General features: G+C 37.5%; 1 protein-coding gene across 6 annotated transcripts in view; it reads right to left on the reverse strand.

Moving 5' to 3' along the window:
* Positions 1-440: 440 nt before the first annotated feature.
* The window catches only part of zeb1b (zinc finger E-box binding homeobox 1b), a 138,480-nt gene continuing 112,376 nt past the window's right edge, over positions 441-26,544 (reverse strand). For 4 of the 6 annotated variants that reach the window (XM_069914480.1, XM_069914477.1, XM_069914474.1 and 1 more), the window contains 6 exons: positions 20,857-21,045; positions 15,213-15,415; positions 13,200-13,308; positions 8,231-10,002; positions 6,559-6,739; positions 441-2,600 (listed from right to left, as the gene is read on the reverse strand). In XM_069914480.1, coding sequence (XP_069770581.1) covers positions 2,104-2,600; positions 6,559-6,739; positions 8,231-10,002; positions 13,200-13,308; positions 15,213-15,415; positions 20,857-21,045 — 2,951 coding nt within the window. In that variant the 3' untranslated portion in view covers positions 441-2,103. The remainder of the gene's footprint in view (positions 2,601-6,558; positions 6,740-8,230; positions 10,003-13,199; positions 13,309-15,212; positions 15,416-20,856; positions 21,046-26,544) is intronic. The other 2 variants (XM_069914476.1, XM_069914479.1) reach the window with 2 other exon arrangements.

Genomic DNA, 26,544 nt, shown 5'->3' on the forward strand with positions numbered 1-26,544 from the left:
TTAAATTCAATCTCATGTGTGTCAATCTCATTTGATGTTGAGTGCAGAGCAAGACCTCAACCTCCATGCAACTTTCAGATGTCCTGTTCAGAAAGGAAATAGAAAGGAAAAGGAAACTGATTACTTACTCTGAGCTGGAGAAATCGAAAGGATTCCCTTCACGTATACTAGTAAAATAGCAACTCTTTGCAGCCAAATCTATCCTAACATTGAAACGAATAGTATTACAGAAATATTTAACTTTGTTAATGAATTGTTAAAGAATTCTGAATGTTGATTCTAATGAGAAGATGAATCAATGAAATTTGCAATTTCTCAGTCATTTAAAAAATGACATGCATTTCAGTTATTTTTTTTTCCCACACCCTTGTAAATTAGCCAGCAAGCAGTTCTTCTGGAACAAAAACTAATACACAACAGTGAAGTCACAAGTTCAGACAGTTTGTTGATGCATTTTATTGTGAGATGGGTAGTCTGGTATAAAACTAGAAAATGACTATCATGTAACTAGGCAATTTAAAAAAAAAACTTCTGGCTTGTATCAGATGTAGAGGAATTCTAAAACAAATTGGCACAAAGCAAAAAATGTTATGTTGTTCCCAACACTGCGCATGACTTGATAATTTGGCTGAGGATGGTAATACAGTTCCATGGTTACACAGTAATCTCAAAACTGCAAAAATACCATGCTGTATAACGTTATTCTTAAAATTCAGTCGCCCAAAACATTAAAAGTGAGGCTGGGCAAATAAATGGATTCTGAATGTAAATTTCATACATTCCCATTGAAACTCTAGTTCTACAGTCCAAGGCAAGTAATACTGTTACATAACACTGTAAAACAAAATTTAATTGCAAGAGAACCAATTGTATTTCTGCTTTGAATTCTTATCAACCTTCCAAATCATTTTTCTTACTAAAATATATTATTGTATTAATACAAACTACAGTATTATACACTACATTGTGTAATAAATAACAATAAAGAAATATAAAAATAAGACACATAAATATAAAAGTTTTCTAAAACTAAAAGTTACATGTGTCAGTAAGTAGGGTATTAATACTGCCAGGTTCAAGGACATACAGTACAAAATTTGCACAAACATAAGAAACTAAAAAGTTATCATAATTTGAATTAAAATAATACTGAAATAAAATCAGCTAACACTGTTAATAACTTGCACCAAAGCTAAGGGCTGGTTAGAGCCACATTTCCATAATACTGATTTATAAATGGCACTGCAGCACACAGGTTTTGCATAAGGCCAGGGGAATACAAAGCTCCATATACCATAATCCTCACCTAAGTAACACTAGTCACTAAAACACCAACTTCTGTTCTCTCCAACAATTATACTGTTAGTTCTTACTTTGAAGACTTGGAAACAGATTGCTATACATCTAACTACAAGTCTTACCACATCCTTCTCAATTTTATTTTTCTAGTAGCTGCTTTAAGGCTAACATTATGCTTCAAATGAATTTACACTCTAAAATAAGATCAACTAATGTCGTCAATTACTACCTTCTAGTGCGATACTGATAAAGGTAGACAATAATACTGTACTTTAGATACAAGTATAAAGGGAATTCTGTAGTGCAGAAATTTTCACATCCTTTTAAACCAATGAAATGTTGAGGATCAGCAATGGAGTAGAGAGTTGTAGTACTATAAATTGATACTTTCATTTGTAATAGAAATTTTCATTGAAATCTCTCCCAGCTGTACAGTGTTGAAGTTAATGGGATACATGAATGGCAAAATAAAGAGCAACACAGGCAAACAGGTAATGCAGAATGACTAGTAGCAAATTCTTTTAAAACCTGTTGGTTTGCCTTTTGAATCAAGACAGTCAGTTTATGCAATTTCTCACTTGCAATTTTTTTGCAGTTTTTATACAAACATCATTCCTATTATCTTAAACAGTTTATGTGGTAAATTGTTAATTGTTGAGGTTCAGGCACACTGGGATTTCTACACAGTAGTGAAGAGAAAACATAGCAATATAGAGTGTGTTTCTGGAATTTTTTTTAAAAACATGGTACAACACTAACCGCAGAACATTTCTTCTCCAATTTATATTCCTGATCAAGTATTCATTACATTTTTTCTGGTGAATTAGCTTCCAAAGCTTGCAGACCATCTACTATGTTTTCCTGCTCCACATCACTTGTCAGTTCTGTTCTATTTGCTTCGTCTTCTGATTCCTCTCTCATTTCCTCTGCACAATTATCTTGTATTTCATCACTTTCCTTCTCTTCCTCCTCCTTTTCACTTTCATCTTCTCTTGCAGTGCTGTCCTTGTCATCAGAGTCCACATGGGAAGGAGAGGTCCTGATGTCTGTGTACTCACTGTTGTTTAGTGAATCAGGCCCAGTCTCCTCTTGCTCTATTCCTTCACGTTCTTCAGCTTCTCGCTTACAGTACGAGTAGCGATGGTTCATGTGCTGCGAATAGGAGCCCGAATGGGAGAAACGTTTGCCACATTTATCACACTGATAAGGTTTCTCTCCAGAGTGCAGTCGCGTGTGTTCAATCAAATGATGTTTGTGTTTGAAAGCTTTCTTGCAAATCCCACACTGATGAGGTCGCTTACCTGGCCAAATGAAGACATTAGAAATAAGCAAAATTTGCTTAAAAAAAAGAAAGGTGTTAGTCTTGCAAAGTTTGATCCCATTTACAGTTACAATGATTTACTCAATATTAATTTTTGCAATATAAAAATATAGTCCTAGGTCCCTCCTGAATGCCTTGCCTTTGTAACTTCTATTTTACCTTTCACTCAAAACAATCTTAAAACCAAAAACCATTATTTAATTGCATCTTTAAGCGGAGATCAATCTCATACCAATCATTTAAGATTCTGAAAGTTATTTATCTCGCATTTTTTTTTAAGATGCAACAGTTGTCTCAGTTGTACATTTTTGAATTCCACTGAGCCCTCATCCTCTCCAGCTCTTTTTATTTTGATTCTGACCACAGGATTTAATGCATCTTTTGCCTGAACTTCCCTTGGAATAGTCTTGGGACATTTTCCTTTGCTAAAGCTGTTTGTGGTTATTCATTTGAAAAATCACCTAATCAGTAGTAGTGTTCACAAGTAATTTGAAATATGTAGTATGGTACTTAATGTCCTTCACTGAACTATTGCTATTACTTGTTAAAGCTTTTTTTTTCCTTTTGATCCCTTGTTTTCCCATTGAAGTTTCGATGGGCCTGCACTTAGTCAGGTTCTGATACTACTGAGGCTGAGTCTGAATTGATTCCACTAATAGTCCATGCACATTTTCTTTTATAAATTTTGATCTCCATTAATTTTGAAGATATAAATGAAGAGATAATCACTTAGGCCTTCAAGCTTGCATCGCCATTTAATAATTTCATATCTGATCAGAATGTAACCTCAACTTTTCATTCTCATCTATCCATAGTAACCTTTCATTCCCTTGCTTATCAAGCATCTACTGTATCTCTGTCCTAAAAATATTCAAAGACTCCGCTTCCACTGCCCTTTGAGGGAGAGCATTTGCAAAGGTATGATCCTCTGAGAGAAAATAGTAATCCTTAGTATCAAAAGAGGAATATCTTTTCTATTTTCTCCCTAATCAAGTCACTTTTTGGTCTTCTAAATGTCTGTATGTGTAAGACTAGTCTAACCAACCCTTCCTCTGAAGAGAAGACACTCATTCCATATTGGTCCAGTAAGCATAATCTTCCTACATCTATTCTGCTGGCCCTTTCATTTGAGTCATAAGTCTTTAGTTCCACATTGTCAGTGATTGCAGTTCCTTCCCTTAAGAGCATTGGTAAGCCAGATGGGTTTTATGATAATCTAGTAGATTCATGGTTACCATCAGTAACTTAGCTTCTCGCCCTAAGTTTACTTAACTACTTGAATTTAAATTTCCAAGTTGCCATGGTGAGATTCAAGCTTGTTTTTCTGTGACATTGAGCAGGTCTATGGATACTTGCCCACTACGCCTCCATGCCCTGATGCATTATTGAGCCCTCCTTGATCTGCCAGTTAGCTAGTTTATACTGTATGTTGCTGAAGCAGTTGGTCAGAACACCATGTGGAGAAAATCAAGTGGAGAATAATAAAGGCATAAGGGTTCCAACAACAGTTGGCTTGAATCAGGCAAAGAAATCAAGGAGGTAACAATAATTTCTGAGTCCTTTAACATTAATCCTAAAATTCAGATCAATGTTATTTCTGCATGACAAACATGTGATGATGTCATTCTCCATACAAAACTCCTTTTAGAACATTTCAAGGCATCACTGTCTTGCAATGCCCATTATTGGCCCTCTCCAAGATGAGAAGTACTGATGTAGGTTTCCTTAAAAATAAACAAAACACTTGCCTACATTATAGAGGCCACCCACTTCCCTCACACAACTGCAATCTCTCCAGGGACTCGGACCTCCCAACTCAGCAACTATTCTGATTGGAAAACAAGAGCACAGATGCTGAAAAACTGGAGAAACACACATTATGCTGTAAGAACTCAGCAGGTTACGCAGCATCCATGGAAGGCAAAAGATAATTGACATTTCAGGCCAAAGCCCTTCATCAGGAATCAAGACATTTCATTGGGACTATTCAGATTTCCTGGCCTCCAATTCCCTACTTCTCTACTCAGTTTTCAATCATTTTTCCCCCAATCTTTTTCGCTACTTGATCACCCACGACACATTTCTTCCCAATATACAATAAAGACTGGTCACCCACTCCAACCCTCAACATTAAATATATCCAACGATGACTTCCAAGCCCAACTTTGGAAGAGGATTACTTTATGAAAATATGCAAAAGCCTTGCTGATGCGACTGATGTCATAGTGGGCAACTGATGATCAAAATTGTTGACAATACAAATATGTAATTTATCTAGAAGCACAAGCAATGCCACAAGTGGAAATGGATTCATGTCCTTAACATGTGCCTTCATGAAATTGATGTCAATGTTCCACTACTTTAATGGGATTAAATTTCACAATAACTTTGTCATGTTAGTTCAACAAGTGTCAATTGTTAGCTATTGTCAATCTGCTATTTTTATTTATATTTTTTGATCCTAAAATTGCAAAATATTATGTTGTCTTTATTGATCTCTGAAGCTCTACACCTTTATAGTGTTTTACTCATTGTATTGTGTATGAGATGTCTCCGGGTCTGCCCATAAAACAAACTAACACTGCATCAAATTTACATCATTTATATTTTCTTTCCAATTTTTATCATGTTAATACCAACTTCCTTCAATGTGTTATTAAAGAGAATAATTGCCTTGTTTCCCTTGCTATTAAAATAACCAGGTTATTTTTAAAAACTTGTTGAAACCTAAACCTGCAAAGTCTCTAACCTGCCACAAAAATAATGGCTGAGTAACATTTAAGCAGAGAGTAAAACAAAATCAAGTGGATAAAAGCATTCTGACACTGATTAATCACTTAAAGACACTCCAGAGAATCAAAATGGAGAGGAAAGAAAAGTAAATTTAAAAAGTGGGATCCACCTGGTACCCTTAATGGGAGGGCTGAAGATTCAATGATTGTGAATTCGAAACTAACTGGCCCCCAATTTACTCCTTAAAATATTGTGGTCTGAAATGACCTAATCATCAAGAGGTGAATAAGTATTGAATATTTCTACTGCAGTGCACTATCAGTTCACCAATATAAAATTATGATGCACAAGTCATAGTTCATGAGAATGCTGCAAATAATTCTTTTGTCAAGGTAAACACAACTCAGAATAAATTTGACCTATCATGCATAAGTTAGTTCTTTGCAAGTTCTACTTCCATGTACTAATTAACATAAAGAATTCTCTGATCGATCAATATTGAACACATTTCAATAAAAAAGGTTTCTTCATATACTGAAAACATGGTTAACTTTTTCCAACATGTTTAATCTTGTAAAGGCACATTTATATATTTAGATTTATATGAATAAATATGTTCTGCTTATTTCAAAAAGCTGAACTATTTGTACACTGTGGAACATAGGTTCCTTCAACTGCCTGGTGCTAATACTTAATTCGCGCCACAGTTCTGACCACAGCACAAGCCCCAACTATGGGTCATTAGTCTACCTGCACCATACAAACAACTAGAGAAACTCAGCAGGTCAGGCAGTATCCATGGAAGGGAAAAGATACCAGGAATTCATGATGAAGGGGTTTGGCCTGAAACATCAATTACCTTTTGCCTTCAATGGATGCTGTCTGACCTGTTGAGTTCCTTCAGCGTTTTGTGTGGTGCTCCAGTTTTTTCAGCATCTGTGATCTCTCTTGTTTAGTCCTCTAACACCTCATGTTTCCAGTCCTTCCCACTTGGACTTTGAAGTAGCATGCAATATCCATTTAGCTGCCTCTGGAGTTGCCAGCTGGAACTCATGATTTAAATAGTCACTGATACACCATTCCATTTCCCTATGCAGCACACTCACATGTTCACTCAGATTTCTAGGCCAAAAACTGTTTTCCTGACTTGAAGTACAAATGGCACAACGTACTACATTTAGACAATACAGGATTATCTTTCTTACCTGTGTGCTCATACTTGTGTCTCAGAAGAGAGCTACTCTTCTGAAATATTTTATCACACAAATCACAGGCATACATTCCATTCTCTGTCTTTTTTATTTTCTTACGTGGAGGTGTAGAATCTGAATCGTTCTGATCATCAGTATTGGGCACACATCCCGAATTCATCTCTTGGTTTTCTTCCTTCAGGAATACAACATGTTTTCAGAAAACAAACACACTGTAGCAATGCTAGAGCAAGACATTGCTCTTTCACGTTGAAGAGAGATTATTAAATAAAAAGGTTAGAAATTCTTCTGCATAAGATTTGTTAAATTGGAAATGCTCAGTAAGATAAATGCATACTTTCTACATGTGTCTCTGACTACAACTCTCTAAAAGGGACAACTTCTACATGTGTAGAGAAGCTATTTCTCTTCCAGCTCCAATGAGGTCACAGAATGTCATTGAAGGAGAGGGAAAGTGGGATCCACCTGGTATCCTTAATGGGAGGGCTGAAGCGTCAATGATTGTGAATTCGAAACTAAGCATTGAATTGATATATTAATCTTGGTGCATTCAGCTCCAGAGATGAGTGGTCAGTGGGCATAATCAGAGGTGATGATCAGGTGCAAGGACTGGGGATCCAATTGGGCCAGGCACCAATGGGGAAAGGAGAAGTCCAGAGGAACATGTTGTGGGTGGTTGGGTTAGGTTTGTTACTGTTGTGAGAGGCAAATTTCTAATGGAAGATTTTCATGCACAAGGGTTTGGTCAACTCAATGGCCATAGGGCTAGTTTCCTTTACAATTCAAGGAAGTAGGCTTGCATTTGTTAATAAAACAATTAAAAATTATGGGGAGAAGGCAAGTAGGTGGACCATGAATGGCTGAGCAGGCTCAACTGGCCAGATACCTACTTTGGTTCTCATTTCTTATGTATTTTTATGTTCTTATGTAAAACATTTAAATGTGTTAAACTCCACTTTTTATTTGCAAGATTGGTTATTTCTGTGCATGTTCAGCATTTGCATTAAGGGTTTGGAAATACAGTACAACTTCGATTATCCAAAATGTTCAGGACCTAGCCATGTCAGATAGCCATCTTTTTTTTCAGAGAACTGGTCATTTTTAAAAAAAAACAGCCCTGTAGCAACAGCAAATCACTTGTATCATTGTTTAAACAACAAGTGAAGGCTTTTTAAGCACTAAAATAATGTTTAATTCTCTCCAAAAAAAAAAATGCTGGCCTCCACTGATCACCGACAGCTCCCCACTGATACCCCGCTCGTGCTGGCAGCCCAAGGTCCCTGCTGCCACCAGCATCCTGACATCCCCGATCAGTTGGGCTCTGAAAAAATTTTGGGTAAATGAGGATTTCTGATTTGTTTTGGATATCCTCATTTATCTGAAATTTTAAAACATTTTCGGATAAATGAGAATTTTGGAGGATCTGATTTTGGATAATCAGAATTGTTCTGTAATTTGATGTTCTCAGCAAACTATGCTATGAGCAAATTATTGAGTTCTTGGTACAATTCTTCTGTGCAGTTCTTCAGGAATTTATGTTGCCCGTTTCAGTAATTAGGGCAAAGTCTTCACTAATATGAGCATAAAAAGCACTATGGTTTGTGAAAAACAGAATTAAACTTCTTTAATGTCAAACATATCATAATAACCAAAACTCAGCACTCACTAGATGATTTCCATTAGCTTGAGCCGATTTCTGTTGCTGTTCAGGTCCATTGGAATTCATTGTTTTATATGTGTAGGCCACCTGTGGAATGAAGTTGGCCGGCTTTATTGTAGCTAGAGGTCTGAGGCATGGAACACTGTTTTGACTTGAAATGGCAACAATTGTGGGAAGTTTGGTAGTAACTGCAGGAATTGCAATATTTATTGGTTTGGCACTTGATGAGTTTCCTTCATTAATACTAACATTTTCTATCTGTTCTTTCTTTAAACATGTCAAGTTTAAGGGCTCCTCTTGGACATAATGAACACTGCTGTGGTAAACACTGGTTATAGTGGGTCTTTCAAGCCCTTCTTTTTGCTGCCTTGGAAGTGATAGATCAAGAGGTTCTAACTGCAAATCCTCTTGATTGCTATCTGGTGTGTTGAGATAGCTTTGTGAATTTCTAGAGGATGCAGAAGATAGATTCAATGGTGATGGGGAAGGAGTATTAGTCTTTGAAGGTTCTGCAGTTGCATTAAGTGGCGTATTTGTAGTTTGAGATTCAGTCAGCTTATCCTGAGTTTCGGAATTTGCTGAGTTACCTTGGACATCACAAGGTGATGAATCTGGATCACTGATGAATGGCTTTGGTTTGATGTCCTCATTGTTTGGTGTGGGTGAGGAGGGACAAGATGGCTGGACTGGAATCTGACTAGTCTGCATTTTCTCAAACCACTTTTTCACCTTTTCTAATGGTAGGTTTACAGCAACTGAAATCTTTGCCAATTCCTCAGATGTTGGTTGCGCATTCAATGCATAATATGCCTTCAGAAGTGACAAGAGATTCTTCAATGGCTCTTGATCTGAAGAGGTATTCTCTTCTGTTGATACAGAAGCTCCAGCGAGGTTTTCAGGGCCTTTAACACTGCTTTCTCCTGAATGAGCTTCAGTTTTTAAGTGATAGTGCTTTAGCTCGTGAAGTGCATTAAGCCCACCAGGACAGTCATTACAAAGAAGACAAGTATTACTAATTCCTTCTGCACTTGACTCCGTTTTCTCAGATTTAACTGTGAGGTCTTCTGGTGGCTTTTCATTTGTACAACTGTCTGTTTGATTAGGAATTTCCTTTTTTAAATTTTGTGGCATAGCTTGGAGTTGGCTTGGCTCTAAGCTGTAGTTAATAATGATTTTGGTTGTTCCGTCCTGATCAATCAAGGGAAGACTAATTGATGAAATGAGGGAATGACTGTTTTGCTGTACAGATCCAGAAGAGACTGTTCCTGATTCTTTGGAAGGGAGAGCAACATGATTGTTTTCTAATACTGCAACTTTAAGAACATTCTGAATGTCACTTAGATTTATGCTAATAGGAGAGACCAGGCCTACAGTTGGCAATACAACAGCCTGAACCACACTCTGAGGAGAAGTTGTAACCTGCACTGGAGCATTGCCACTAAATCCTCCATTTTGGAAAGAGCTTGCACAGTTGATACCAGAGGTCACGACCATAGTTTTGTATTCATAATCCACAGGCTCAGTTTTGATTTGGTTTATGGCAGGCTGTTCTTGTAAAGGCTTGTTATTTTCTAGCTTATGACGAAGTTGTGTTCTAGCAGGGCTATTGGTTGAAGGAGAAAGGGATGGAGAAGTGCCTTGAGGTGTCTTGATTCCTGAACGTGCTCTACCATTAAGTGATATAAGCCCAATGCACTTCTTACTGCTGATGTGTGAGCTGTAAGAGCCTGAGTGGGAAAACCTTTTCTTGCAGTTAGAGCATTCATATGGCTTTTCTCCTGAAAAAGGAAAAAAAATAAACCATTAACATAATTCAGACAGTTCTTCATTTTAAATTAAAAACAAGTTGCCCAATAAAATACTGAACTGATATAATTGTCTTCTTTTGTAAGTAATTAGCTAGTCTGATTGTGTTCTCCAAAAATCCATAATAATGGGATGAGAAGATGCAGATTACAAATTAAATAAGTCATTCTGTCAGTGCTACATGCCTTTAAGGATGTAAATACATCAGTAAAAATATTGCTGGGATTGTACTAATGGGACACAGTGACTCGAAAGAGATCGGAAAAATACAAGTAGTATTGAGGTAAATAAATAAGACAAGATGCACTATTTCAAAGTACAAGTTAAAATTTAGAAACCTATTTTGAGCACGCTTCTTTTTTCTTCAATGAATCTTATTCATTATGATTGAGATTAACATGGGCTCGGATTCTTTCTGATAGATGCAGCAGGTTGTTATACAATGAAAATATATTGAGATAATAAAATCAAAACATTTAACTGGGAGGAGAACAGAACCAGAGTTGCATTCCAAGAAATTAATGAATGAAATGTAGGTATACCGCACTTGTTTCATACAATGAGCAAGACACAAGAGTTTCAATGTTAAGTACAATTTTAATTCAGCAACAAATATGAACTGGAACAAGTTGCATATAGTACAATTTGGTATAATGTAAACCTCCAAACTAAAGTAGGTAAATTTGTAGGCAAATCTTTGTCAAAAAATATGTAGTGGCTCTGGAGGATTTCAATTACTCTAATATCATGAAATAAAATCAGTGCAAGATTTCAACTTTTACACAACATTTTTGGCCCAGCCTAATGAGAGTTTGGAACATTTAGATTTAGTTTTAGGAAATGAAGCCAGACAGGTAGAAGGAGGAAGAGTTTCAACATGAGGTTATTTTTGTAGCGGTGACCATAATTCAGTTTGATTTTGCAAGGTTATGAAGATTAGGTGTAAAAGCCAAAATACAAGAAAAGCACATTTTAGAAAGCTGACAAAGGTTTTAGCAAAAGTAGATTAGAAACATAAGGGTGAGAAAATGGATAAGTGGGACGAGGTTCAAATAGGATCAAGGTAAATATATTCCTGAATAGAAAAATATATCCAGAACCCCAAGGGGCAGAGGTCAAGGGAAGGCAAAATAAGGAAGCTTTCGTTAAATGAAAATAAAAACTCTATACCCCAAGATTTCTGGAATATTGAAAGTGTGGGAGTAAAATAAAAAGGGAAAGTAGGAAAAAAAAAAGATAGGTTATAGAATTGTAAGTAAAAAGAATGAATATTTTTGTGAGCAGAGCAGTCTAAAAAGAAGAAAAAATGTTAGTGGCAAGATCAGTTGTGCCAAATGATCAATGTCAGTGCTGTTCATTGTTTTATTGGTAAAAGACGATGCCCTTGCACTCCTGCACTGTTTAAAGTGCATTTTTCTCTATACGCTGTACTTTTGTCTTTGTAACAAATAAACCCTGCACTTTTACTTGATTTCTTAGAGACTGCAGATACTGGAATTAACTAAGAGAGAAATTTAGTGGATCTGGCTGATTCTGTGGAGGCAAAGTGATGGTCGATAATCGAGTCCAAGACTCACCCCTCCCCCACCCCCATATCAGGACTGAGAATGTAAATGAGAGATAGCCAGTATAAAAGTAGTGAGGGGGAGGGATGAGAAAGGTGGATCCAGATGAAGAAGAATTGATGGACATATGGAGCTGTGTAGGGAAGGATGGGTGGAGATAGTGAAAGAGGCTAAGAGGTGATAAAGTGGAGATTATGGAATACAAGAAGGAAGATGATGAGTGGAATTAGATAAGGGTGAGGAGACTGGAGAAATAGGGGAGAGGTCTGAAGACTCAGTGGGTTGAGTGTTTGGGTGACAGGCAAGTGAAAAGAAGAGGGGGAGAGAAAAGATTCAGGGGGGTTTGGAAAGAAAGATGTGTGTCATCTTAAATCGGAGAATTCAATGTTCATACCATTGGATTAACATCAAAATGCTAATTTGAGGAACATTAACTTGCCATGCCAATGTTTCATTAACCGCAAGTTCAAAACAAGTGACTGTATTTCAGAAATATAAATGTTAAATTAATACTTTCCTTTCAATTTAAAAGAGTTGGCACCACCAATCTGTCAGGTTTTATGATAAAGTGGAGAAAAACAAAGAGATCATGGAAAAGTTGAATATATTTTATTTAGTCAGCAATGGTATTGTGAATGATGCATTTAGAACAAATCAATACCTTAAATATTGTTTTTAAAAAGATCTCTGCTCTTGAAGGTGCTTCTTCAAGATTTTGAAAGCAGAACCACATCCAAGCTCATGATTAAATGGCAGGGCAGTCTCAATGGGCCGAATAGCCTATTTTTGTTCCTATATCTTATCACCTAACTGTAATAGAATGATTTCAAACATCATTCCATTGCAGTTATTTTCAATTTACTGCTCTATTTCATAACTGGAATTGCTTCAGAAATCTAAGTGAAAAATGTAGGCTATTGGGTTTAGGAAAAAATATATTTTATGCTTGAAGAACAGTTTAAGACAGAATTAGAGAAAAGTAGAATGGGGGGGGGGGGGTGAAAGATCAGATATTCACAAATACTCTCACGGATGCCTCTTTCCCCAATAAGAGTTCCAAATTTTTTCACCTGTCCCTTTTCAATGTAACAAATGAAGAGGAATATGCTGAATGCCATAGAGTTATAAACCCAGCCTCTATATTGATTTTATAGGACAGTGACATGTTCAAGCCTTCAAAAAGAGGCTTAGTATTAGAAGATCTTCTAGTTTTTTTCTAGATATATGCCTGCATGACAGTCCTTGATATAGTAATACTACAGATTGCCAAAGTTTATTTTCCTCTGATCAAGCTTTTTTCCAATAGAGCAGGATAGCTAATACTCAAGCCAGGAGTGTCAAAAAATTGAGGCTGTCTGGTGCAAGTATTTGAGATTTTACACAATTTATAATCAGAAAAACTCCTATTTGTTTGATTCCAAAAGAAGGCGAAAGAGAAAATTCAATGCAGCAATAAATATTTTGTGTTGATAAGGTGATGGAAGAGAACACAAGAAAACTTAAACAGGCATTTATGTTGGATTGTGAAAATGGAAGAATGAGGACATTTTACAAGACACCTCTCTCACCATCTGCATGAAATATCAAAGCATATAAAATTTTACCACTGTGGATGCGTAAGTGCTCCTTTAAATGATGCTTGTATTTAAATGCTTTTCCACACTCAGTGCACTTGAACTTCCGGTTTCCACCCGTCTGTGTTACAACATGGCGCTGTGAAATAAAAAATCTTTAGTCAAATTTCATGCATTTTCCAGAAGATTTGACAATTAACAGATAAACAATAGTCTTATCAAATATTCATATTTGTTTTGGTCAAAATCTACCACAAAAATTAACTAAATTGACAACTATACACTTCCTCTATACAATTTCCTCTGTACACTTGCTTCATCTTTTTCAACAATTTTCTCCAATCATTTTCATAGACTATTCCATTCCCTCGTTATTAATATTTTTCATTCAGCACTAGAAATGAATATTTCAGTCTCCATACAAATCCCATGGAGGTCTCGCTCGAAACAATTCGATCCCACTGGTTCCTCCTCTTCCTTTCAATATCTTCCTTCGAAGTGGAACATCATTGTCTTTCTTTTTCAATCTTTTTATTATTATTATAATTTATAAACACATACAGTTCAAAGAGATATAAAAAATACATAGTAAGTAATGAATTAATACAGAGATATTAAACAATAATATTACAGAATAAAAATATATCATAAAAAAATTTTTTAGATCAGTTTAGGGTGTGAACTATCTCTAAAAAAAAAGATATAATTAATAACAATATATGAAAAAAGAGAAAAAAAACCCCAAAAAAGAAGAAAAAACAAATCTGAATTAAAAAAACTTAAAAAAAAACCTACAGATATAGCTAAACCACGCCGATCACTCCGATCTCATCTTACAGCCCAATTATCATACATAATCATAGAAAGAAAACAGAGCCAGATCAACTCACCACAAATGAAAATATTGAATAAATGGTCGCCAGGTTAACTCAAACTTAGAAGGGGATTCATAGACAGAGTTTCTAATTTTCTCTAAATTTAAACATAGTCTAGTTTGGGTAAACCATTGGAAAACAGTGGGAGGATTGGAACATCATTGTCCGATTCAGATTTATTCTCACAGTGCATACATGACATCACATATAACCCGGAGATTCTTTCTCCTGGGTTGTGCAAAAATAACTGCTCTTAACGTACACACATAAACAAATAAAGATATGTAAACAAACTGACAGTGCAATACAAAGGAAAACAAAATCAATAAAGTGCAAAAATAAGAGTCCTTAAATGTATCCCTGATTGAGTTTGCTGTTGATGGTTGGAGGGGTAGCAGCAAGAACAGAGCATGTGCTGAGTGATGTGCACACTTGATCATTGCTATTTCTCTTTGACAGTAGTGTTCCATGCAGATGTTCTCAATGATGGGGAGGATTTTGCCTGTGATGTCCTGAGCTGCATCCGTTACCTTTTGCAGGACTTTTCACTCAGGGCTATTGTTGCCCCCATACCAGACTCTGAGGCAGCCAATCAGCACAATTTCCACCACACATATGTAGAAATTTGCCAGGGTTTCTGATGTCATAGCAAACTTCTGCAAACTCCTGAGGATGTGCTTAGTCATCTTAATTCCCTTCTCTCCTTCTGTAAACTCTATGATTTGTATCTGTTGCAAGATATACTGTATAAGTGCAAGTAATTTAAAAAAAAATCTTTTCTCTTCTCTTCTACCATTTTCCATCTCTATTGGAGCTACTCATCTGGCATCAGATATGAACATTAATGAGCATTTCTGAAGGGAAGCCCACAAGTCAAATTCCCTTGCCCTGGTGGATTCACTGAAGAGATGTTCACTGATGTAATTGTCAACAAATAAACAATTTCTCAGAATTGGTACATTCAAAGGGAATGAACACTAATTTTTAAAATAAGTCATCCTTTATAAGCTTGGCTTTTAACTATTCTGTTAATTTTCAAGACAATAATGACAAAATAAATATGTAGAACAACAGTACTTGTCCATATTTTCCATAACAGCTTCTCAATCTATGTCAAAAATTTGTACATTTCAATGAGATTGCTTGGAACAGATTAGTTCCTTTTTACCTGATCTCGCCCTGACTTGTGTGAAGCCATGTGACGATCCAGTTGTGTTCTGTAGGCAAAAGTGTAGCGACAAAGGGAACAGCTAAAGTTGTCATCATTTTTTTCATGGCGATATTTAATGTGATCTTTTAGTGAAGTCAAACGCTTGTATCCTCTATCACAATATGGGCACGTAAGCAGCTGAGCAAAAGCATCGGGTGTTCCTAGAAGTTTGAAATGGTATACATTAAAAAAAAACTCAACTTAAATTTGTGGTTAAAAGAGAGCTTAATAATGCAAGACTTTTGTCCAATTACATGCTCCCAAGCTAATTAAACTTGATATCAAAAAGTAGGCTAACCCAATAAATTTCTTTGCTTCTGTCGGAGTACAAATTTTAAATATGCCATAGTTACGCACATCAAACATGGAGAGCACTCAACTGTTCCTCACTATTTCCAAAGTAAAAGAAAATGAAACTATTCTGGTTAGTTTATCTTACAGATATTCAGGTATTGTAAAACCACAAATTGCAGCTTGCATCTAATAGTTGTGATCAAAGATGGCATTTTGGTTTGTCGCCTGGAGAAATATCTTTGATTGACAGAGGAAGAAAAACATTACAAAATATTCCATGAAAAGTCATAATTAATTTAGCTGATATCTTTGAAGACCTGTGTGTCTGTAAATCTAATTTTAGTGGTTGCATTAAACCAGGGAGTTGTAATATCTATATTTCATTGTATTGACTCCATTTGCTCATTCAGTTCAATGTTGATGAGCTATTTATGTACAAGTTTCACTTTTGCTATTAGGCAGGCAACTTTTAAATAATAAATGTTTCACAGGCTGATTTCCTGTGGCATTGCTCATGTGAAAAATTTATCACACACAGTAAGATTCCACTTTCCTCATGTAACAGACTAAAGAATTAAAAGAGCAACTCTTTGATTTGAGAAAAGTAAGGATTTTCCATTTTAAGTGTGAGGGATGTAGGGATGGAACCTGCTCTCTTTAATCTGATTTACTTTTCAACAGCTGTATTTAACTAAAATTATTTTTAAAAATTGTACAAACGAGAATGTAACAGAAGAACCAAAGCTCAAAACTGACAATGAACCAGACAAATACTTCCACATCACATAGAAAATGTCCAATGGAATTGCTTGATTAAAAAATGGAAGATGATAGGAACAGCTTTGTCCTTCTAGACTTTCACTGAAATAAACATAAGGTAGATGCACAAACCAATCACATTCATCATTTCAATTGCAAAATTAGCAGTTACTTTGTACAATCATTTTAATTAGTTCATCTTAATGGCAACCTTGCCTCTTCATGCTTTGAAATTTTGGGTGCTGAATGCAGAGGAAGATAATGCGCACACTAATTACAAATCAAAGGTATACCCATGGGCACTCACATAGGTCCCATCTCTGCTTGCCTTTTTTAATGGCCACATTGTTCTCAACCTACTCTGACACTACCGCCAACTCTTCCTCTTTTACATTGATGACTGCATTAGGGCTGCTTCCTGTACCTGTGCAAACTCATCATTTTTAATCAACTTTGTTACTACCCTCCACCCTGCTTTGAATTTTACTAAGACCATTTCTGGCACTTCTCTCTCCTTTCTAGATCTTTGTCTTCATCTCAAGAGACAAGCCATATACAGTAAAATCTCTGGTAACCAGAATTCAAGCATCAGGCAGCCTCAACCAACCAGGGAGAAAGAATTTTAAAAATAAATAAATAAAGATAATAGGTGCAAAAACACGTTTAAAATTGTAAAAGTAGATTTTCTATGAAGTAACACATAAACCAGTGTTCTCAGCCTTTTTCCTTTCCACTCACATTCTACTTTAAGTAATCCCTATGCCATTGGTGCTCTGTGATCAGTAAAGGATTGTTAAGATGGTATGTGAGTGGGAAGGGAAGGTTAAGAATCACTGCTCTAGACTGAATTGTTATTGAAATATTTTGCTTGAGAAAAATTTCATTGGCCCACTTCTTTTGGAGTTATGAAATTGTGCACATAATGAGTCAATTAAGTACAATTAAAACAATGTTTTTCAAACTTTTTCTTTCCACTCACATACCACCTTAAGCACTCCCTTACTAATCACAGAGCACCTATAGCATAGGGATTACTTAAAGTAGTATGTGAGTGTAAAGAAAAAGGTTGAGAACCACTGACATGAACTTTTGGTGAAGATGGGAGCAAATATTTTGCTAGCAGAGTGCCTTGGCTGTGCTTTGCCTGCAGCAGCTGTATGAAAAAAGTTGTGTTTGAATAAAATGGTGTCACACAGGATGAAGAGTTGGTTGATGCTGCTCGCTGTTGGGATGACTCTCTGAAAAGTGCCTCCTTATCCCTGCTTAGTAAGAGTCACCTCAGTCAGAAGTTTTATCTGTAAACTTGGGGGAGGGGGGAGTTAATTATCTATAATGTTATTGATCATATTTTGGGCAGCTCTTGCAGGGAGAGGAACCTGCAAATGTAATGACAGTTAAATGCTTTAAAAAAAAGTGACTGAAAATAAAATAAAATGCTTTCAAGTGAAGCTTGTTCAGTTCAAGTACAGTATTATATTTTTGTTTTATAAAGTGTTTATTCTTAATGTATATGTATTAGTTAGGCATTGTCTCAAGCAACTGAAAAATTCGCTTACCCGGCATCTACCAATCCCATTAGGTGCCGGATACCAAGGGTTTTATTGTAGAGATTTAATAAAAACCCGCTAACTCCCAAAGATACCTGGAATGCACCCTTTCCCTCCTGATCTCCTGTAAGGATGCCATCCCTTTTCTTTTCCTTCAATATATCTACTCTCTTGATGATGTCTTTATCAGAAATGTCCTCCTTTATGCCTTCAACTATCTCCCACGCTTCTTGGAGATCTGCCCTTACTGCCCCCCACTCTCAAAAAAAATTGGATTTCTCATCCTCACCTTTCACCCCACCAGCTTCCATCATTTTCACCAGCTGCAAAAAGACCCCATCAACAGACACATCTACTCCTTCCATCCGACCATCTTTACATTCACTTCTCTTCTCCATATCCCCAGTCTCAATAAAGGGTTTCAGCCTGAAACTTGACAATTTGTTTTCTCCTATTGTTGCTGAATGACTTGCTGAATTCCTCCAGTAGATCGTGCTTATTGCAAAGTACATACCAAGACAGGCAACAGATTCAATACAATTGTTCTTTCTTCAATATGTTGCTCAAGGCATAATTTGGTTACATCTGGGTCAGGTTGGCTAAAGTCAAGGATAGACTAAATTGAACACTTCATTAATTCAAATACGAGAAGTTCTATTTTGTTAATTTACATTTTTTAACATCAGGAATTTTAAAAATTTGCTTGATAGTTCTTCAATGATTGCAACTAATTTTTGAGTGACAGGCAGGAAAGCAAACTAGCTACATACATATCAGTTGAAAGATTGGGAGGGGCTAGTTATTACATAATTGCTGCATCTTGGATGCAAAATTATTGAGCCCATTCAATATTAATAATGTCGTCTTAATTTTTTTTAATTGTAATCAAGAATGCCACATATTAATGTACAGGTAGTCGTCGGGTTGGAGATGTCCTATTTACAGACAACCTGTAGTTACGGACCCACAAGCTGAACGGAAGTAAAATGGCGACAACTTCCAGTTCGAGCATGGTTGAGTATAATTTAAATTCAAAAGTAGTGCCTCCTCCCCCACCACCCCTCTGCTCTGACGTGGTCCACCCACACCTCCCCCGTCTCCCCCACAGCTCGCCACTCCGACACAGACCCCTGCTCCATGCGGTCCCTCCCCCGCTCTGAGGCTGCCCACCTCCCCCCCCACCAACTGATTAGATAACTTCTGAATCAGATGGAAAAATTGGCTCGTTTTTCATGTTGTAAATCACCCAAATAAAACTTTAATCTGTTAATTTTGGTAGCTAGCTCCTTTGTGAGAGATGAAACTGTACTCCAAACTAGCATTGTTAAAACTCAAAGTGATAACATTTGCTGATGGGTCTTGAATTTTAAATGTTTTCCTCTTGGTTTTCTTCTGCTACCAGTGTGCCATTCTGAGAATACTGGCTGCCATCTAGTAACTTCCAAGGGTTCACTTCTCCTGTATGATCCTTGGATTGTTTTTTAATATAGTGAATACTTAGCAGAATGTGATCCATATATACTCCCTCCTCCACTCCCTTGCCAAAGTAATACTTTATACAGTAGCTTCCAGCACTTAATGCCATATGAAGTGGGTGCTGAATTGTCAATAAAACTGATGTGATTTATTACTTTTACTTTATGACATTGATATGGTAGTCAAAGACTGGCTATGGAACTCTAATCTGGTTTGCTTAGAGATCAATCTTAGATTTGCTTATGTGCAGTACTGCATTAAAGCAGTCTCGGGTTAAATATGAGTTCCGTTACCTAGGTCTGCCTTTAAACTTAATTTGTATTTAAGTTAGAACTTGTACATACGGTCCTTATTTAGCATCAGTTACTCAAATGTTAATCTTAGTATATGGTATATATTTCACATTTATATGCATATAAAACTTCTCAGTACACTACAAACATCTTAAACATAATAATACAGTTCATAATAATGCAGAACATAATTATACAGGTAATAAAACAGTACTGTCATAAGATCATGATTAAATGTTAACACTCACAGGAAAAGATGATGGACAGATGGCTACAGTACAGCTACTTTCAATTAAGAATTCCGAATTTCGTGCCCAGCTCTTTCGCTCCCTCCCCCTCCCTCTCTCATCCCTTTCTCTCCTCCCTCCCTCCTACCCACTTCCCTCTCTCCCCCCTCCCTCCCTCTTGCTCCATTTGTCTGGTGTTAGGTGGGGTGTTAGCTGCATTGGAGCGAGCGCTGGGGGTGGGGGGGGGGGAGAAGACCGCATCAGAAGGGGGGGGGAGACTGCATTGGAGCGAACAAGGGGTGATGGCCACATCAGCAAAGAGTTGGAGGGGTGGGGTGGGTAAGGCGACACTTATGAAATATGCGATTTAAATCAGATTGCTTATTCTCTAATAAAAATAATAAAATTTAAATTATACTGAACCATGCTCAAACTGGAAGTTGACACCATTCTACATATGGTCGGCTTGCTGGTTCTTAACTACAGGTTGTTCATAAATCGGATGTCTTTAACCCAGGGACTGCCTGTATTATATACTGTATTATTATGTTTAAGATGCTTTAGTGTTGGGAAGCATTTATATGCCTTGAAAGGTAAAATATATATTAAATATGCTGTATAGTAAGATAAATATTTGCCTAACTGATGCTAAATAAGGACCATATGCACTTGTTCTGACTTGAATATAAATTTTAGTTAAAGACAGACCGAAGTAACAGGACTCATGTTTAACCTGTGTGGGCATATTCTATTCAACATAAAATTTGTTCAAACCATCCAGTGTACCAAACAAAAGACAAACTATAATACATATTATCCAAAAACAGAAAATAGTGGAAATTCTCAGAAGATCAGGAAACATATGTGGAAACGCAATGAACATTTCAGGTCATTTAAGTTTTCAGATTTCTACTATTTTGATTTAGATTTATTACCATTGCTTTTATAGCAATACTTTTTAATAGCTAGAAGTTGCACGGTTTTGAGTTAATTCTTCATAAATTACCATTTTCTTCCTGTCCACTAGCTTCTGGTGTGGCTGTTCTATGTTGTTCCTCTGGTGCTTCTGGGAAGATTACAGCAGTGTCTTTTTGCTGAAGGTATTCTTGAACTTTTGGATCATGGGTCTGTTCATCTTCTGCAGTTGAATCACGAAAGCAATTTTCTCCATCAGAATCACAGCCTTCTTCATTAGCTATCAATAATATATCGTTACTCAACATTACAATTCCAAATAACAATGCATCACATACAATCTTTCTGCAAATGTAACATCATCCATTTTTGTAACTCATATAATGCATGGTTTTAATTCAAATATGTTCAAGTTCAGAAATCAGAAAACTACATTTTCAAATTTTCCTCGAGGTTGTTGCATATATTTTAATAATACTGAGGGAACAGAATATTGCTGTAGGTGCCATCCTATAAATAACGTTAGGTTCATATTCTTGGGACAGATCTCTAGATAATGAATATAAATTTTGTTAGAGGTTACTGGCAATCAACAAGTGGTAACAACTTGCACAGTATTAAAACAATGTTGTCATCCTTGCTGCCATGCAAAACTGATTCTATGCAGGTTCACAAAGGCTTTTCCTGCAGGGATGGAAGTGTCCTGCTGTAATTCTAACTGGGAAAGGATAAATTGCACTTTCATCTGGAAGGAGTGTTCCAATCAATACAAAGGATAGTGTTTTTTAAAGTAGGTGCTGCATGTTCGGCACTTACACAGCAAGATGCCAAAGAAAAGATGGTGGGAAGTGGTGGAGTGGTGTGGTTTACAAAGTTCTAAAAACTCCAGAGTCAAACAATCTTTTCCAAATGTGTGTACTATATTTAATGTTCATTAAATGCATATTGGATGAGTGATTCAGAACACTCCTGTCCTTACACAAGAACAATGGACAACCAACAACAACAATATTTCCCCCACTCCTTACTTCTCTACTTTGCTGGTGGAACACTCTTAATGACTTCCTAGTGCACTCATTCATCCCAATCTGCCCATCCTCTTCCTCTGGCACTTTTGACTGGGGTGGGAAAAAAAACCCTGTCCTTATCTGCTCCCTCATCACTATCCAGGGAAGCAGAATCATTTTAAAAATGTGGGAGATGTCCACCTACATCTTCCTAACTGGTCTACTGCCTTCAATGTTTCTAATAAGCCTCCTTTACTTTGGTGAAACCAAGTGTAGACATGTTTTCATGTCATTTTAACTCCCCAGTTGCAGTCCCATACCAACTTATCACCTCTCAACCTTTTCCATTTCTACAGAGAGTCCAATACAAAATAGAGAAACATCTCATTTTCCACTGGGTAGCTGACAACAACTTTTCTAATTTCATTTCACCCACCCACTCATATACTTCTACACAAACTCAACTTTGTTCCTCCCTTCATTCACTTTTCCCATTCCATTCCAATCCCCTATCTGGCACCACATACTTATCATCCCCATCTCATCTGTTCAACCCATCAGCAAGCAGCCTCAATCCCCCAATGTGCTGCTACAATCTGTCAACCTTTCCTCTTCTCTCAGTCCTGACACACGATGTCCAACCAAAGTGTTGTGGCCTCTTGGTCTCGACAGATGCTTCTTGATGTTGAGCTTTTTTTTTAAAAAAACCTTTACTATCCACTTTCACTTCAGAACCATCTCCACTTGGATCACACAATCTCTCTGGTCACCCAAAGAATCATAAAACGTTACAGCTCAGAAAACAAGCCTCCAGTCTACACCAAACTATTACTCAGCCTAGTCCCACTGACCTGCACCCAGTCCATAGCCCTCCACACTCCCCCATCCTTCATGTACTTATCCAAATTTTTCTTGATTGTTAAAATAAAGCTCCCATTTACCAATTCAGCTGGCAACTTGTTCCACATTCCCACTACTCACTGTGTGAAGAAATTCCCTCCAATGATCCCTCTAAACATTTCTCCAATCATCCTTACCCTACTTACATTATCTATATCCCTCATAATTTTGTACACATCTATCAAATCTCCCTTCATTCTTTTACGCTCCTGTAACTCAGTTCCTGAAGTCTGAGCAACATCCTAGTAAATCTTCTCTGCATTCTTTCTATTTTATTGATATCTTTCCTGTAGTTAGGTGACCAAAACTCCACACAATACTCCAAATTTGGCCTCACCAATATCTTATACAAATTTACCATTACATCACAACTCCTATACAGTACTTGGATTTATGAAGGTCAATATGCCAAAAACTCTCTTTACAACCCAATCTACCTGTGATGCCACTGTTTTACTACACTCCACAGTGCCCTACCATTTACTGTGAATGTCCTCCCTTGGTTTGTCCTTCCAAAATGCAAAAGTTCACACTTGACTGCATTAAATTCCACCTGCCAATTTTCAGCCCATTTTTCCAGTTGGCCAAGATCATACTGCAAGTTTTGAAACCCTTTCTCATTGTCAAAAATGTCTCCAATCTTTGTGCCATCTGCAAACTTGTTGATCCAATTTATATTATCATTCAGATCATTGATGACAAACAATGGTCCCAGCACTGATCCCTGATACACACCACTATTCACATGCCTCCAGTCTGAGAAGCAATCATCCACCAGTACACTCAGGCTTCTCCCATATAGTCAATTTGATTCCAGTTTAATAGTTCACCATGAACCTTGAGCATCTGAACCTTCTTGACTAACCTCCCATGGGGTCCCTTGTCAAAGGACTTACTGTTCCCTGTAGACAACATCCACAGCCTTTCCTTCATCAATTTTCTTGGCAACTTCCTCAAAAAACTAACCGATTGGTTAAATGCGACATACCACAGACAAAGGTATGTTGACTATCCCAAATCAGTCTCTGCTTATCCAAATACTTGTATGTCCAATCTTTTAGGACACCTTCCAATAATTTACCTACTGCTAATATCAGGATCAATAGCCTATAATTTCCTGGGTTGCTTTTAGAGCCTTTTTTCAAAGTAATGGAACAACATGAACTATCCTCCAATCCTCTGGCTCCTCACCTGTGGCGAAGGACATTTTAAATATTTCTGCAAGGGCCCCTGGAATTTCTATATTAGCCTCCCTCAAGGTCCAAGGCAATATCTTGTTAGGCTCTGGGGATTTATCCACTCTTATTTGCTTTAAGACAGCAAACACCTTCTCCTCTTTAATCTGTATAGGTTCCATGACTACACTGTCCACATTCCTTACTTCCCTAAATTCTGTGCCAGTTTACTGATTAAATAGTGATGCAAAAAACCCACACAAGATCTTTCCCATCTCTTCTGGATCCATAAGTAGCTGATCACTCTGATCTTCAAAGGGACCAATTTTGTATCTTACTATCTTTTGTTTTTAAAATACATGTAGAAATCCTTAGGATTTGCCTTAACAATGTCTGGCAAAGCAACCTCGTAGGTTTTTACTCGCATTTTTTATACTCCTCAAAAACCTCATTTGCTCCTTGTTGTCTATACCTATGATAGACTCTTTTCTTCTTAACCAGATCCCCAATATCCCTTGAAAATCATGGTTCCCTATAACTGTTAACTTTGCCTTTAACCCTTACAGGAACATACAAATCTGTACTCTTAAAATTTAGTTTCTGGAGGCCTTCCACTTACCGAACACATCCTTTCCAGAAAACAACTTGCCCCAATCCACGCTTTCTATATCTTTTCTAATTTCCTCAAAATTGGCCTTTCTCCAGCTTAGAATCTCAACCCGAGGACCAGACCTATCCATAATTATCTTGAAACTAATGACATGATGATTACTAGATCCAAAATGTTCCGCTACACACATTTCTGTCACCTGTCCTGTCTCATTCCCCAATAGGAGTTCCTTAACAAAAATCTTCCCCATTGCTATTTCTCATCACTCTACCCTTTTCCGGTTGCACAAGCTGGTTTCATTTCTGACCATTCCCAGTTCTGATGAAAAGATGTCAAAATGAAACATTACATCCATTTCTCTCTTCCAAAGAGACTGCTTGATAGCTGAAGTAAAAACACAAAATGCTGGAGAAGCTCAGCAGGTCAAACAGTGTCCTTTATGAAGCAATGGGTAAAGATAAATAACCAACATTTTGAGCTTTAGCCCTTCATCAAACTATGAGAAAATGCTGCCAGGCGCCCAAACAAAAGAGTTGGGGGGGGGGGCGAGAGAAGAGAGGTAAAGGGAGGAGATGATAGGTGGAGAATGGAGGGAGGGGACAGCAGCAATGAGGGGGAGGAGGGATGGCTGGGTGGGTGAATGTACTGGAAAAACAGGAAGGGGGAGGAGAATGTCCAGCTGGAAAACAAGGCATTGTTCCTCCAATTTGTGGGAAGTCTGGGTGGGATACACAAGTCCATGGTCAGACATTTGAGTGTGAAAGTATGACTCAGCATTGAAATGGTTGGATACTGGAAGGTTACTGTTGTTACAAATGAAGAGTAGATGCTGAGCGAAGCGATCTCTCAATCTGTGACCAATCTCTCCAATATAGAGAGTGTTGCACCTCCTGCAGAAAGTGGAAGGTGCCAGGGGTGCGATAGGTGAGGAGGGATGAGTGCATGAGGGAATCGTAGGGGGAGCGGTCCCTACGGAAGGCTGAGAAGAGAAGGAGGAAAAAGATGTCTTGTGATGGGATCCTGAAGTAAAATGCTGGAAATTTTGGGGGATAATGTGTTGGTAATGGGGTGGTAGGTGAGGATGAGAGGGATTCTATGTTTGTAGCATCTGGGGGCCAGGGCAGATGAGTGGGAAATGGAGGAGATGGGTGTGAGGGTGGAGTTGATAGTGGTGGAGGAGAACTCACATATGTGGAAGGTAGATATTTCAAAAGATCTGGAGTGGAAGACCTCATCTTTGGAACAGATGCAGCGGAGATGGCAAAATTGAGAGAAGGGGATGGAATCCTTTCAGGGGACCGGGTGTGAAGAATTGTAGTCCAGGTAATTGTGGGAGTGGAGGGTTTGTAGTCTATGTAAGTGGAAAGCATGTCTCCTGAGATGGAGACAAAGAGATCCAGGGAGAGAGTTATCAGAGATGCACCAGGTGAGTTGAAGATCAGGGTAGAAGTTAGCCGTGAAGTGAATAAAGTTGACAGCTCATTGTGGGTGCATGAGGCAGCCCCAATGTCATATCAATATACTGGAGGAAGAGTTGAGGGGGTCTTGCAGCATGATCTTCCACCCACCTAGCCATCCCTTCTCCATCTCATTGTTTCTGCCCCTTCCCCCCTTTCTCCACCTATCATTTCCTGCCTTTGCCACTGCTTCCACTCCACTCTTTTGTTTGGGCGCCTGCCAACATTTTCTCATACTTTGATGAAGAGCGCAAGCCTGAGATGTCGATGATGTATCTTCACCTTTGCTACATAAAGGACACTGTTTGACCTGCTGAGCTTCTCCAGCATTTTGTGTTTTTAACTTCATCCACGGTGTCTACAGATTTTTATGATCTACACTTGATAGCTAAATATTTCTGGATTTTCAACTTTTATTTCAAAATGTTTGAAATTGCTTCTTCTTCGAGTATAGATTATGAGCAACTTCTCTAAAGCTATGAGGAGCAGGAACTGTATATGCCACACTGCTTCTGCCTAATCTTCAGGCTACAGAGTTGAGAATGTCTGATACTGTAACTGTCTCAGACTTGGCAAACCAGTCGGTGAAGATGCTGCTCTTTGGAGAGGATATGATAGGATTTTGTCTCT

Source organism: Narcine bancroftii, chromosome 1 (assembly GCF_036971445.1).
Source record: "Narcine bancroftii isolate sNarBan1 chromosome 1, sNarBan1.hap1, whole genome shotgun sequence".
Lineage (NCBI taxonomy): Eukaryota > Metazoa > Chordata > Chondrichthyes > Torpediniformes > Narcinidae > Narcine > Narcine bancroftii.